Below are 14,445 nucleotides of genomic sequence, written 5' to 3'. Positions count from 1 at the left end.
ATACGAAGTTTTGTTGCACAGTGGTGTTGGTAAGACCAAAATTGAAATATTTTTTAATTTACGAAAAATATTCAAAGGCATTAAATATTTGTTTATTGCCAATAATAAAAAAAATCATAACTTTTTTGAATTTTTTTGAACCCTATTTACGTTTGTTGTTGGAATTGAGTTCTGCAACCCCGTTTTCATACAAAATTAAACTTTTTACTCGAAATTTGAATTTTATTGAAAATAATAATGTCTGATATCAAGAATTTGATTAAAAGCGCAGACCGCTTAATTGATTTGGATATGTTCGTGACTTCGCTCAAGGAGGATGATCACACCGTCCACAGCCTCAACATTCATAAACAGGAAATTATTCGACTTTGGGAGAATTTCCGTGAAATTTATGAGGAATTGTGTGACACTATGGGTTCTAGTGATGATATTGCCAAAGTTAAGGCAAAATATATCGCAACATATAAGACGTATGTGCGTGGACTAGCCCTTATTGAGTCTTTAATTGAAAAGCTCAATGCGAAGAAGAAGTCTTCTAGTTCATCCCTTCCAATTCACCTTCCCCCTTGTGATACTGAGATTTTTTCTGGTGATTATAAATCTTGGCCTACGTTCAGAGACATGTTCTCTGCCCTATATAAAGATAATGAACATATCAGTAATATTCAGAAAATGTATTATCTGATGCAAAAGACGGAAGGTGAAGCCCGCGATATTATCAAAACATGTCCGATTACTAATGAGGGTTTTCAGATGGCTTGGCAAAATTTAGTCGATCGTTATGAGAACAAAAGGGTTCTTGTAAACGCCCAACTCAAGATTTTATTCAATCTTGCACCCGTTTTAAAGGAATCTGGCCCCTCTATTAAGCAATTGCAGCGTACTATGAGCGACTGCATAACTAATTTGTCTCTTTTGGGCATTGATACGAAGAATTGGGACGTTATATTTGTTTTCATATGTTCCACCCGTCTTCCTGAAGTTACCCTAGGACATTGGGAGCAATCTCAAGGGTCAAGTTCTGACCTACCTAAATTGGAAACAATGGATAAGTTTTTGACTGCTCGGTATCAGACCCTTGAGTCCGTCTTTGACATTAAAGGCGCCCATAATATTTCGACGTCTTCTGGTCCGAGTTATGTAAGAAAACCTACTAGCCCAAAGAGAAAGTCAATTACTAATAATAATGGTAATAGAAGTTTTAAGAGCTTCTCTACGATTATACCATCTAATTCTCAGCAGAAATGTCCTCTTTGTTCCGAATCGCATCCCCTACGATTATGCGAAGAATTTCTTCAAATGTCGGTTAACAATCGATTGGAAACCGTCAAGCGACTCAAATGTTGCACAAATTGTCTAGCTTCGTCGCACACTTTTAGCAATTGTAAGAGCTCAAATATATGTTTCTTCTGCAAACAAAAACATCATTCTCACTTGCATAGAAGGGAATCCTCAGCACAAGTAAGTCGGGATTCGAGCTCACGACCTGGAATGACCCGCGATATGGGAAATCCAGCCCGATCAGCTTCTGACGATGTTCCTTCTACATCAGAGGCTGCCCGTTCGTTGCAAACTTTTGCAACTGCTATGGAAACATCACAGTTTTCTACAGTTCTTTTGGGAACTACTGTGGCAGATTTGTGTTGTCATGGCGTGAAGTGTTCTGCTAGAGCATTGATCGATCCTGCCTCGCAAGCAACTTTTATTTCCCGAAAGTTGCAAAAGAAACTTGCTTTGCCGATATTCCCAGTTACTTCTGCGAATATTGTTGGCCTAAACGGCACGATATCGGCGAAGTCTACTAATGTTTGTAGGATCTCTTTGTGCTCCCCTATTGACCCAACTTTTGAGTTGTCGACAGATGCGTATGTGGTTGACAAGTTAACTGGTCGTTTGCCTACTTATTCATTGTCACAGCTACTAGATGTAGATCTGCCCGAAGTCACGATGTGTGATCTAAAGTGTTCTCATATGGACCTTTTACTGGGTGGTGATATATATTCTCGGATAATGCATACTGATGTTCATAAGCACCCTAATGGTGATCTTATTGCCCAGAAATCAGTTTTCGGTTGGATCGTGACTGGCAAAGTCTCCCAAACCAAGCCCCTACAGTCGGTGGTATCATTTTACAGCCACATAGAGTTGAATGATCAACTTGCTAGGTTTTGGGAAATCGAAGATGTACCGAAAGTATGCACTATGTCAGAAGAGGATAGATGGTGTGAGGAATTATACCTACGAACGACTTATCGTAATGATAATGGTCGATATGTTGTTTCACTGCCTTTTAAGCGTGAATACCCCAAAGATTTGCAACTTGGTTTGTCCCGGAATAATGTCATTTCTCAATTTAAGCGAAATGAGTCGCGGTTAATGAGAAATCCCGAGCTGAAGATTCAGTATGACAGGGTACTACAAGAGTACGCTGATTTGGGACATATGACCATGATTGATGAGAATAAGGTAAATTCTTCTAATACTGTGTATTATTTACCCCATCACCCTGTTTTCAAGCCTGACAGCGCCACCACTAAATTACGTGTGGTGTTTAATGCTTCCAGTGTCACTTCTAATGGCGTTAGTCTTAATAACGTATTGTATACTGGACCCGTTCTACAAGCAAATCTAATTGTTTTGATTCTCCGATGGAGATTATTTAGATTTGTCTTCAATGCCGACATCGAGAAGATGTATAGACAAATTCTGATTCATCCCGATCAGGCGTCATATCAGCGAATTGTTTTCCGTCTAGCCCCTGATGATATAATCCAAGAGTTCGAATTGAACACGGTCACATTTGGTGTGAACTGTGCCCCATATCTTGCTATTCGGACCCTACTTAGACTTGCTGATGACGTCGAGGGTGAGTTCCCGACTGCTGCGGAGATAATACGTTCGCAGATGTATGTCGATGACATTTTGGCAGGAGCTCACAGTTTAGATGATGCCATGAAGAGCCGTGATGAACTTATGGAAGTTCTAGGTTCTGCTGGGTTTAATCTAAGAAAATGGACTTCTAATGTGCAGGGTCTTTTGTTAGATTTACCCCCCGAATATTTATTGGATAATGACTTTTTGAATATTTCCAATGAAAGTACCGCCAAGACTCTGGGTTTACGTTGGAACGCTGGAAAAGATGTTTTCTTTTTCAAGTTGGTTTCAGCCCCTACTAGATCTTCCGTCACCAAACGAGCTGTTTTGTCTGAGATAGCTAAATTGTTCGATCCAGCAGGTTGGCTGGCCCCTAAGATAATAGTTGCTAAGATTATAATGCAACAAATTTGGAAGGACAAAACAGATTGGGACGAATGTTTGAAACCCATGACTCTGAATAGATGGTTTGCGTTTTTGGACGATTATAGTGAAATCGAACGGATAGAGATCCCCCGATGGGTTGGTTTCAGCCCAGACCATGAAGTTCAGCTTCATGCATTTTGTGATGCTTCTGAGAAAGCATTTGCGGCTTCACTATAAGTCCGAATTAAAAACGCCCCTGGTGATTATGTCACGCATCTGCTCGCAGCACGAACTAAGGTAGCGCCAATCAAGGTTGAATCCTTGCCCCGTTTAGAGCTCTGCGGTGCAACTCTATTGGCTGATATGGTTGAGACTATTCGCTCCGAGCTGAGTCTCCCAGAAATTGAGACATTCTATTGGACTGATTCGACGATAGTTTTGTCGTGGCTTCAGAAGCCCCCGTGCCACTGGCCTACGTTTGTTGCGAATCGAGTAGCTAACATCTCTACGAAAATCGGTACTAGTAATTGGCATCATGTTCTATCACACGATAATCCCGCTGATATAGCCTCGAGAGGTTCGTCAGCGCGCGATCTTCTAACGAATAACCTATGGTGGAAAGGTCCAGCTTGGTTATGTCGCCCTCGCTCCGAATGGCCAAAATCTACGTTTAGAATCATGACGAATCTTGAGACTAAACCGATTCAAGTCAATTTGAACCAATTATCCCCTCCTGAGGATATTTTGGCCCGTTTCTCTGATTTATCCAGAGCCCTGATAGTTTTGTCATATGTATTCAGATTCTTTCATCGAATACACCCGAAGTTTAAATCGACACAGACGCATTCATCCTTCAACTTGGAACAGGGTGAGATCAACCTTGTGAAAGGTCATCTTGTTGTCCTCTGCCAGCGTCGACATTTCCCTGAATATGTGGCGCTGGAGAACAATGCGCAGTTATCTCGAAAGAGCCCTCTGTTGAATTTCAATCCGTTTATAGATTCTGTTGGATTTATGCGGATGAATGGTAGACTTGCGCGTTCCCCTACTCTCACCTATGACGAGAGATTCCCCAAAATTCTACCCTATGATGCCCGGTTTACCAAATTGTACCTGGAGTATATTCACAGGAATACGGTACATGGTGAAAATTCATTAATGTTGAGATTGATGAGATTAGAATTTTGGGTTCCCAGACTGAAGAATCTCGTCAGAACAATCATCCGTAATTGCCGTACATGTGTATTGTTTCGGAAGAAAACTGTAGACCAAATTATGGCCGCTCTTCCCCCTGAGAGAACTACGCTGTCTCGCCCGTTTACATGTACTGGAGTCGATTTTGCAGGCCCCTTTGATATTAAGACCTACATTGGTAGAGGTTGCCGTATCACTAAGGGATATGTGCTTGTGTTTGTCTGCTTTGCGACTAAGGCAATTCATTTGGAAGCGACAAATGACATGTCGACTGATTGTTTTATTGCTGCGTTCACCCGATTTTTCTCCCGAAGAGGCTGCCCTTCTAAGATGTTTTCGGATAATGGGACATCTTTTGTAGGAGCTTCTAATGTTCTTGGTAGAGACCAAGCCCGATTTCTCGCTGATGTGAAGCAAAATCTTATTTCGCTTAACGCCTTCCAATTTTTAGAATGGAAATTTATTCCCCCTGGTGCGCCACATATGGGTGGTCTTTGGGAGGCAGGGGTTAAGAGTTTCAAGACTCATCTTAAGAAAGTGTCTCACTCTCAGAAGTTTACTTTTGAAGAGTTCAGCACAATGCTAGCCAGAATCGAGGCATGCCTTAATTCTAGGCCCCTTAGTCCTATGAGCGATAATCCAAACGATTTAGCCCCTTTGACCCCAGGACACTTCCTTATAGGTTCTGCCCTTCTCTCCCCACCGGAGCCCGACACGACAATTGAGTCGTTAAGTTATGTGAATAGATGGCAGAAACTTAAGGTCCTTCATCACTCTTTCGCCAAACGGTGGAAAGAGGAATATCTCGTTGAACTCCATAAGCGAAATAAGTGGAAATTTCCTCAAAGAGATTTTGCCGTTGGTGACCTGGTAGTAATCAGGAAAGATAATTTGCCTCCACCAGATTGGAAAGTAGGTAGAATCGAAAAGATCTACTTAGGCCCCGACAACAAAGTGCGAGTTGTTGACATCAGGGTTGGAAATTGTACTATTACAAGGCCCGTTGTCAAACTCGTACTACTACCTGTTGATGGACAAAATTAATAACATTTTATTTTCTTTGTGTGTGTGCTGTCCCCATTTTTCGTATTTCCAGACATGTCTGGCCCATCACGTCGTCTCACAAATGAACGCCCTGAGGCAGATAAAGACGTCACCCAACGCACGAAGAAGGGTAGTGAGTTGCGGTGTAAAATATGTTTGCAGCCTCACGTACTTCGTCTCTGTCCTCGTTTTCGTGCGATGGATTCAGCAAAACGTCGGAGAACAGTGATGAAGCTCGGCTTTTGCTTCAACTGCTTGGCGGAGTCCCATAAACGCTTGAATTGCAAGAGCCGTGAAAGATGTATGGAATGCTGTGGTGAGCACCATACGATGCTCCACCCGAGGTTTGTTGGGAAGCGTGAAAATCCCCCCAGTGCCGTCGCTAGCCGACCCCAGAATTCTAGGAAGGCCACGGAAAAAGCTAAACCTAGGAAGAAAACTCCACGACGAGACACCCACCAAAGGCGCTCGCTAGATGCTCGTAGCAACACCAATGCAGCCAATAGGATGTCGACAAATCCGGAATCGCATCAACCTCGAGCCGCCGGCGGACGATGCACCTGTGGTCACAACCCGGTCAACACTTCCACTGTTAGCCCCAACACCGGCAGTGGACCTGCTACGATTGTGATTCACGTCCATTCTGGGTCCCATTGAATTTATTTATTTATGTTTTTTGTATTTGTATGTCCATTGAATTGTAAATTGAATTCTCGTTTTTTTATTGTCCCCTAGCTCCTGATTGCCCCTATGTTGCATTCCTGCAAGGGGGCGGGATGTTCAGGTTGACACCCTGTTAGATTTAAGTTTCATGAATTGTAAAATACACCCCTGAATTATAACGATATCTGAACAAATGACAAATGACTTATCGAAACTTTCTCTTACTTACTCTCTCGCTCAAATACCCGAATGTACGAATACCCCCGCCAATAAATTAAATTTTAATTTATCTTTTTAAAACCCGAAATTTAATTGTGTTTTTATTTATTTCCCCCCTCATTGATAAATTATTTTATTTAATTCCCCGCCTTTTCAGCTGCTTTTCAAGCCACAGGTACAGATGGCTTGCCAAACCAGATATTTCTTTGCGAACTTTGACAGTTTTATGTGCTTGAAAATATCTGCTACCTTTCCCCTTCCTTTTGCCGTATAAAACTCCTGTCCCGGAAGCTGCTTGTAGTCGGCTTTGACGTAGGGTTCGTCGTACATTACCACGCAGTCAAACTTCGTCAGCATCGTCGTGTACAGCCTCCGGGATCGCGCTTTGGCCGTCGTATTTTGTTTATCATCGCGATTTGGAGTCACTACCTTCTTGTAAGTCGATAGTCCAGCTCGTTTTTTGGCTCGATGTACGGTTGTAGACGATACACCCAGCTTATTTGCGGCATCTCGGAGAGAGAGGTTAGGGTTTCGCTTCAAACTACCGGCAACTCTCTTTGTCGTCTCAGCGGCTTCCGGTTTTCGATTTCCCCCCGATCCAGACTTCCTGGCTGTCGACAAACGTTCCCCAAACACTTTAATTACATTTGTAACGGTTGATTTGGCAACTTTTAGCGATTTTGCCAGCTTTGCGTGTGAATAGCTCGGATTTTCGCGGTGCGCGAGCAAAATTTTGATACGCTGCTCTTCTTGCTTGGACGGCATTTTGACAACTGAAGAGTGAATTCCAAAATCAAAATAGGAGCAACATTCTACACACACACCTTCAAAATGAGGGGTGTTAAGGTTTTTTAAATGCAAAATTGAAAGAAATACGTCAAGTTTATATTGACCAAATTTTGATCGTATCACCCTTTAACCAAACAATATTTACAATCGCTGTTAATTTTTACTAATAGTACATACCTTGACTTAAATTTTACATTTTAAATTAAGTTTATAACTTTAAAAACTTTTTTACCAGCAAAATCTCTAAAGCACCTTCCCAATAAACACAAACGTTTGAAAAATGCTAAATTTCAACAATTTGTCAAACATTTTTTCAAAGGATTAGGGTAATATTCAAGTTGAAAAATTGTTGAGAAAATCGCGTTCTCAACAAAAAACAGACATTACACTCAACAGTGAAATTCAACACATTAGCAATAATATCTCTCCTCAAATTGAAATGCATCGCTACTCAATAATTTGTCAAACAATTTTCGATGCGAGTCAAATCCAAAATTAACATCGGTGCAAATACTTTTCAACCTAAATTTGTATGAATGATATACCCACTTCAAATTGAAAGTCAAAGCCAAAATTCTATGAATTTTGTATAATTTATTCATTTTCATCAAAATAAAATATTGTTACGTTTTTATATTTAGGCGTTTTTAATTACCCGACTATTAAAACACAGTTCTTTTAAATAACGACAATCTACAATTTATTTACTATGACTTCACACTTTACAATTCGTTCACACTGAAGTTATTCGTTTGACGCTTTAATTAAGACTCACTCGTTAGCAGCATGCGAGCGCTTTTATATATGACGGTGTGGCAATACGAGAACATTCTGGTAGCACTACAATATTCTGGCAACGCCAGAACATTCTTAGACAATGCTAGAAGGATCTACGACCATTAAGATGTTCATCTGGTGGCTGCCAAACACATACACACTCACATAGATATATGCTCGCATTACTACAACAACAATGACAATAGACAATGAGATGAAATGAGAATGCAGAATAACAAAGCAAAGGGGTTGTTATTCTATGAGAGAGTAAGAACTAACATTTCGGTAAGCAAACAAAAGAACATAAAAGAAATTCAGGAAAATACTAGAAAATGAATAGATGATTCCAACAAGTGATAGCGAAATTTTATCGTTACAATTTTAAATTAACGGAAACTAATTTAAATAAACTTATATCTATAATTATCAAATTCGTAACACTGCCTCCCGCTTAAGCCTGTTCGTCCCGAACAGGCACAGAACCTGTTCCGTAAGGAGCCAATCGTTCCAGATGTACAACTTTCATCTTTGATCTAGGGCTGTCGTTCTTCCGAATCCGGTATACAACATCATTGATCTTCATGATGATTTTGTACGGGCCTTCCCACTGTGTTTGCAGTTTAGGACACAATCCTTTCTTTCGTTGCGGGTTAAATAGCAGAACCAATTCTTATTCTTGGAAGCCCTCAGTATTTACAGCGCGATCGTATCTCGCCTTCATTCTGTTGCTGACCATCTTTATTTTGTTGCGCACTGATTCGTGAACTTCACCGAAAGTGTTTGGGATGTCGTTTCTGTTTTCTTCCATGGCGAGCTCATTAGGTTTAGCGCCGAATATCAGATCTCTAGGCAACTTCAACTCAGTTCCGAATAGAACATTGGCCGGTGTTCGAGAGGTGGAATAATGAATGGCAGATCTATACGACAGCAAAAACTTTGGTATATGCTCGTCCCAGTCCCTCTGGCCGTTGTCCACTACTTTTCGAAGATGTTCCTCCAGAGTGCGATTAAACCTTTCTACCATGCCATCGGATTGTGGATGTAATGGCGTAGTCCTCGTTTTCTTGATACCAAGGGATTCACACATCTCTTTGAATATGGCCGATTCAAAATTTCTTCCCTGGTCTGAGTGAATCTCGGACGGCACACCGTAGCGACATATCCAGTTTTTGTTGACCACATCCACAATCGTTTTTGCCTCTTGGTTTGGAATTGCATACACCTCCGGCCATTTGCTGAAGTAATCCATGACCACAAGGACATAACGGTTTCCAGAATCACTTACTGGGAAAGGGCCTGCCACGTCCATTGCTATTCTTTCAAACGGGGCTCCAGGTCTATATTCTTGCATAGGACCTCGACTTTTCCTTTTTGGACCTTTCGCCTTCATGCACTTCTCGCAATTGGCTACCAATTCAGCAATTGATTTCTGGCATCCAACCCAGTAGAATCGTTGCTTCACTTTCTCGGCGGTTTTGGTTATTCCCAGATGACCTCCACTGGGGCCATTATGGAACTCCGCCAAAACTTCTCTTATTTTGGAATCCGGAACGATGATCAAATTTCGGCTGCTCTTGCCATCTTCGCTTTCCCATTTACGTTGCAGGGATCCATTGACTAGAACTAAACTATCCCATTGAGCCCAGTATGATTTCATAAGTGGACTTTCGGCTGCGATGTCTTTCTTGCTGGGTTTCTTATTTTCTTGTTTTGCCGAAATAATTTTTCTCAGAATGGGATCTTTACGTTGCTCTGTTGACCAGTCTGTGCCAGATTCGATGTGTAACTGCCTGACATTTACAACTATCTCCTTTGGTTCAGCCTTCGAGTAGCGTCTGCTTTCTACATTGCAATGTCGTCGTGTCAAGGCTTGATCAATAACTTGTTTGCCACCTTTTCTATTATCCGCAAAATTTGAATTTGAGTCGCTTGGCTTTGTGGTCGCCTTCTTCTGATTATTGTTTAATGGAGATGGCGAGATTGACCCCGACGTTTTACGCCACGCTTTACATTCCCGGGAAAGATGTCCAGCCTTATCACAGTTATAGCATTTTATTCTAGATTTATTTGCCTGCTGCTTCATTTCTTGCATTATCTGCTTTAGAGCCTCTTTTACCAATTCAATGACCGATTTCGTTTCTTCACACTCGGTCTCTACTCTGCGTACTTTGTGAATTTGAGGCCGTGCCAGCAATCTCGCAGTCTCTTGTACAAGTGCAAATGTTACTGTTTCTGTGAATGTAGCTTTTTGTGCGGCATATGTTGCACATTTTATCTCAGGGTCTCGAATGCCATTCACAAAAGTCTCAATCTTGATACGATCTATAAGAGGATGATTCTCTCCAGGGTATGCCAAAAGCACTAGCCGCTCAACTTCTGTTGCGAAATCTTGTAGGGTTTCATTCGATTCCTGGATTCTTCCTCTCAATTCCATTCTGAAGATGTCCTGCTTGTGCTCTCCACCATACTTGCGTTGAAGTGCCGCTATTACTTCATTATAGTTATTTCTAGAAGCAGCGGGAATGCTTTGTATCACATCAGCAGCATTGCCCTTTAATGCCAATAGAAGTTCAATTGCTTTATCATCGTCATTCCACAAATTTCTACAAGCAACCATTTCGAATTGGAATTTGAAGACATCAAATGACGTTGAGCCATCGAAAACAGGAGTTTTGATTTTTGAGCCCTCGATGACGCGCACTGGACCACCTTTAATTTCCAGCTCTGACATTTTTTCTCGATGTGCAGAAACTTCTCATCATGAACCATAATTTTCTCATCCACGGAAAGAACTTTCTTATCCAATTCCACAATTTGATTTTCTATATGGTCCACACGTTTCTCCATGCCTTCAGAAATTTGTTGTAATTTTTCGTTGAGAATTCTAGAATTTTCGTCGAATTTTTCTTCCAATTTTCTAGAACTTGCTTCCATTTGTAGGGCATTTTCTTTAAGCAATTTTCTAGAATTTTCTTCCATTTTTCTAGAATTTTCTTCCATTTTTCTAGAATTTTCTTCCATTTTTCTAGAATTCTCATCCATGATTTTTCTAGAGTTTTCTTCCATCATTTTGCTCAAAACATTGAGCATTGATGTGTAATCCACAACACTCGAAGCCATAGATGGAGTTTCTACACTGCTTGTATTGACGAGTATTGATTCATCAATGTCTTCCTTATAATCAAACTCATGCGTCGCAATGTCCATATTACGCCGTTCAAACTCTTCCAGTAGACGCTTTTGAAGCTGTGCCTTATTGCCTGTTGTCGGCAGCTCCAGTTTGCTCAATTCCTTTTTTAAGTCTTCCACACGAAGCTCATTAAACTTCATTGTAGATTTTTTTTTCGTTATCCCACTTCTGACACCAATTGTTACGTTTTTATATTTAGGCGTTTTTAATTACCCGACTATTAAAACACAGTTCTTTTAAATAACGACAATCTACAATTTATTTACTATGACTTCACACTTTACAATTCGTTCACACTGAAGTTATTCGTTTGACGCTTTAATTAAGACTCACTCGTTAGCAGCATGCGAGCGCTTTTATATATGACGGTGTGGCAATACGAGAACATTCTGGTAGCACTACAATATTCTGGCAACGCCAGAACATTCTTAGACAATGCTAGAAGGATCTACGACCATTAAGATGTTCATCTGGTGGCTGCCAAACATATACACACTCACATAGATATATGCTCGCATTACTAGAACAACAATGACAATAGACAATGAGATGAAATGAGAATGCAGAATAACAAAGCAAAGGGGTTGTTATTCTATGAGATAGTAAGAACTAACATTTCGGTAAGCAAACAAAAGAACATAAAAGAAATTCAGGAAAATACTAGAAAATGAATAGATGATTCCAACAAGTGATAGCGGAATTTTATCGTTACAATTTTAAATTAACGGAAACTAATTTAAATAAACTTATATCTATAATTATCAAATTCGTAACAATATATAATAATACACTACACTACATAATACACTACAATACCAATTGATAAATAATAATCTTATTAAACATATCAACAAATAAGAACAAAAAAAAAACAACAAAACTTTAAATATCTAAACATTATTAGTAAACACTTTTGGATTGATAATTCGATTTCCTTCCTTTTTCAATTCAATTCAATTCAATATTTATTCATAATCTATAAGCCCTAAAAGGGCCAAATCGATTACAGAGTAATGTATTATGGCACTAAGATTCACTTTTATATAATGGAAGGTAAAAAGATCTTAACACTAAAATCTTAATACTAAAAAATAAAAATAAAAAATGTTCATGGATATGAAACGTTTCCCCCAAAAAATAAAAAAAAAAGTTTACCCACTATCAACCTTTTATTCGATATGCAGGGTTTACAAATTAGACAGCATCTTGTCGGCAAACTCCTGAACTGAATGGGCAAAATGTCTATCCTCATATGGAAGATATACATTCCAGATACGACATACTCTTACCTCGAAGGAATTCTGCATTATTAGGGTATTAAAGCGGGGACATATCAGGGAATGCGATCTGACAGATGAACCAAACTGAAAATGAGATAGTAAATATTGTGGACTTCCAGCCCTGTACACTTTATAAAATAGTGTCACCAGCCTAATCTTTATAAAATTATCAAAACTACAACCCAAGAAGTCCCTAACATACGCCGATATGTGATCATGAGTACGCAGTCCGTAAACGTACCTGATTACCCTATTGAAGTATCTCTCTAACCTCATTCTGTTTGTCGTATTGGTCCCCGTATACACCTCTAACCCGTACAAAATCCTAGGCATTAAATAGCTATGGGCTAACATCTTGCGTAGCTTCAATGGAATAGAGCAATTAATACTGTAAAGCCTTCGAAGTCCAAATGTCAATTGGGAAATCACCTTGTTGATATGTTCATCAAAGATCAATTTGCTGTCTATAAGAAATCCCAAGGTGGTCATACTTGGCACATATTCCAAATATTGATTACCAATTAACAAATTAGGTATAGCAACTCCAACAGCATTAAAAGCCATAGCTCTGGACTTAGCGGCGTTGATAAGAATAAAATTTTGCCTACACCAATCCTCAATGCTTAGGAGATTGTTCTGAACCCTTGATAGTAGACTATCCAAATTATTCCTATCCGAAGAAGCAAGCAATTGTAAATCATCGGCATATAAGTGGGCACTTATGCCATTCAGCACATTGAATATATCATTTATGTACACGCTCACAAAAAATCGCTTCTGTAACATATACTCCCAAACATATTTTGCTTCAAGCATATACATTTTTGGGTATTGCCCAAACATTTATATGTTTGATCTCTTCCAATATATAATATGTTTGAAAGCATATTGGTCTAAACAATATATGTTTGGGTAGTCTAAGTTCCAAACATTTTGTATTTTTGCATCCAAATTCAATAATGTTGTCTTCCAAAACAACAATATGTTATTATATGAACATATAATATGTTTGGAAGCATTTTGCACCCAAAATTATTATATGCTTAAAAAAAAATTCTCAAAATTTTATTTATTTATTTATATATTTACAATCATAATGAATTATGAAAATAAACAGGTAATATAGGTGCTGACAACATAGGTTTTCGACCTGAATGCTCAAAATTTTGTTTCTGCCCAATTGTATATTCCCCCACATCTTTCGCACTTCCACGAGATTTTTTAGTTCTTAGCACCTTTTTCTGTAATACAAACATTGTAGAAGAAATTATTCAATTGTATGATTTTTTTTATTTTAATTTTACCTTTTGCCGGACGGGGATTCGAACAGCGGACCACACAGTTTGTAAGGATCAAAGAAGTAGCTGATCAATTGCCCAAGGAAAAATAAAATGTTAATTTTGTAATAACAAGCAACAACCACCAACTTAATTCAATATCGCTCCCTGTTAAATAGCGCTCCAAGCTACTAAACACATATATGTTTATAGGCTATTTCTAAATTAATATATGTTTGCATTCAAGCATATTATATTTACAAACATTTTATGTCCCAAACATAATATGTTCTAACATATTAACATATATGTCCCAAACATGTTATGCTAGTTTATGAACATTATATGCTTGCACTCAAAAACATTGTGTTTAAAAATGTGTGTTCCAAACATATAATGTTTATAGCCAAACATATGAAAAACAGTCTTTTTCAACCGTGTACATATTGAAGAATAATGGACCCAATACCGACCCTTGGGGAACTCCTCTGGACACTACCCTCGTACTAGAAATCATCCCTGCAAATTGTACGAACTGTTTCCTACAAAACAAAAAGGATTCAACCAGCGAACATGAAGTCCTTGAGAAACCAAATTGAGTGTATAATTTATTCAGCAAAACTTCATGGCAGACTGACTCGAAAGCTCTACTTAGATCTAGGCTAATTAAAATAGACACAAGCTTGTTGTCAGTGGTCCTCCTAATATCATCTGTAAAAGAAGCCATTAACGAAGTAGTACTGAAGTTTCGTCTGAAACCTGATTGGAAATC

The 14,445-nt window shown here is 39.2% G+C and overlaps 2 protein-coding genes across 2 annotated transcripts; both read left to right on the top strand.

Annotated features, from left to right (window-relative positions):
- The first annotated feature begins 237 nt into the window (after positions 1-237).
- Positions 238-3,477, top strand: LOC142229766 (uncharacterized). Its single transcript, XM_075300347.1, has one exon. It carries the CDS (start codon positions 238-240, stop codon positions 3,475-3,477), a length of 3,240 nt encoding a protein of 1,079 aa, XP_075156462.1.
- Positions 3,478-3,603: 126 nt separating this feature from the next.
- On the top strand, positions 3,604-5,478 carry LOC142229762 (uncharacterized). The gene has a single exon (XM_075300334.1). The coding sequence runs from the start codon at positions 3,604-3,606 to the stop codon at positions 5,476-5,478; it is 1,875 nt and encodes a 624-aa protein (XP_075156449.1).
- The last annotated feature ends 8,967 nt before the right edge of the window (positions 5,479-14,445 follow it).

Source organism: Haematobia irritans, chromosome 1 (assembly GCF_050003625.1).
Source record: "Haematobia irritans isolate KBUSLIRL chromosome 1, ASM5000362v1, whole genome shotgun sequence".
In the NCBI taxonomy this organism is placed as follows: domain Eukaryota; kingdom Metazoa; phylum Arthropoda; class Insecta; order Diptera; family Muscidae; genus Haematobia; species Haematobia irritans.
The sequence above is the reverse complement of the archived record's forward strand: the minus strand, read 5'-3'. Positions and strand labels throughout refer to the sequence as shown.

Excerpts from the sequence above, each read along its gene's own strand:
- LOC142229762 (XM_075300334.1), top strand. The coding sequence starts at position 3,604 with ATGGTTGAGACTATTCGCTCCGAGCTGAGTCTCCCAGAAATTGAGACA.
- LOC142229766 (XM_075300347.1), top strand. The coding sequence starts at position 238 with ATGTCTGATATCAAGAATTTGATTAAAAGCGCAGACCGCTTAATTGAT.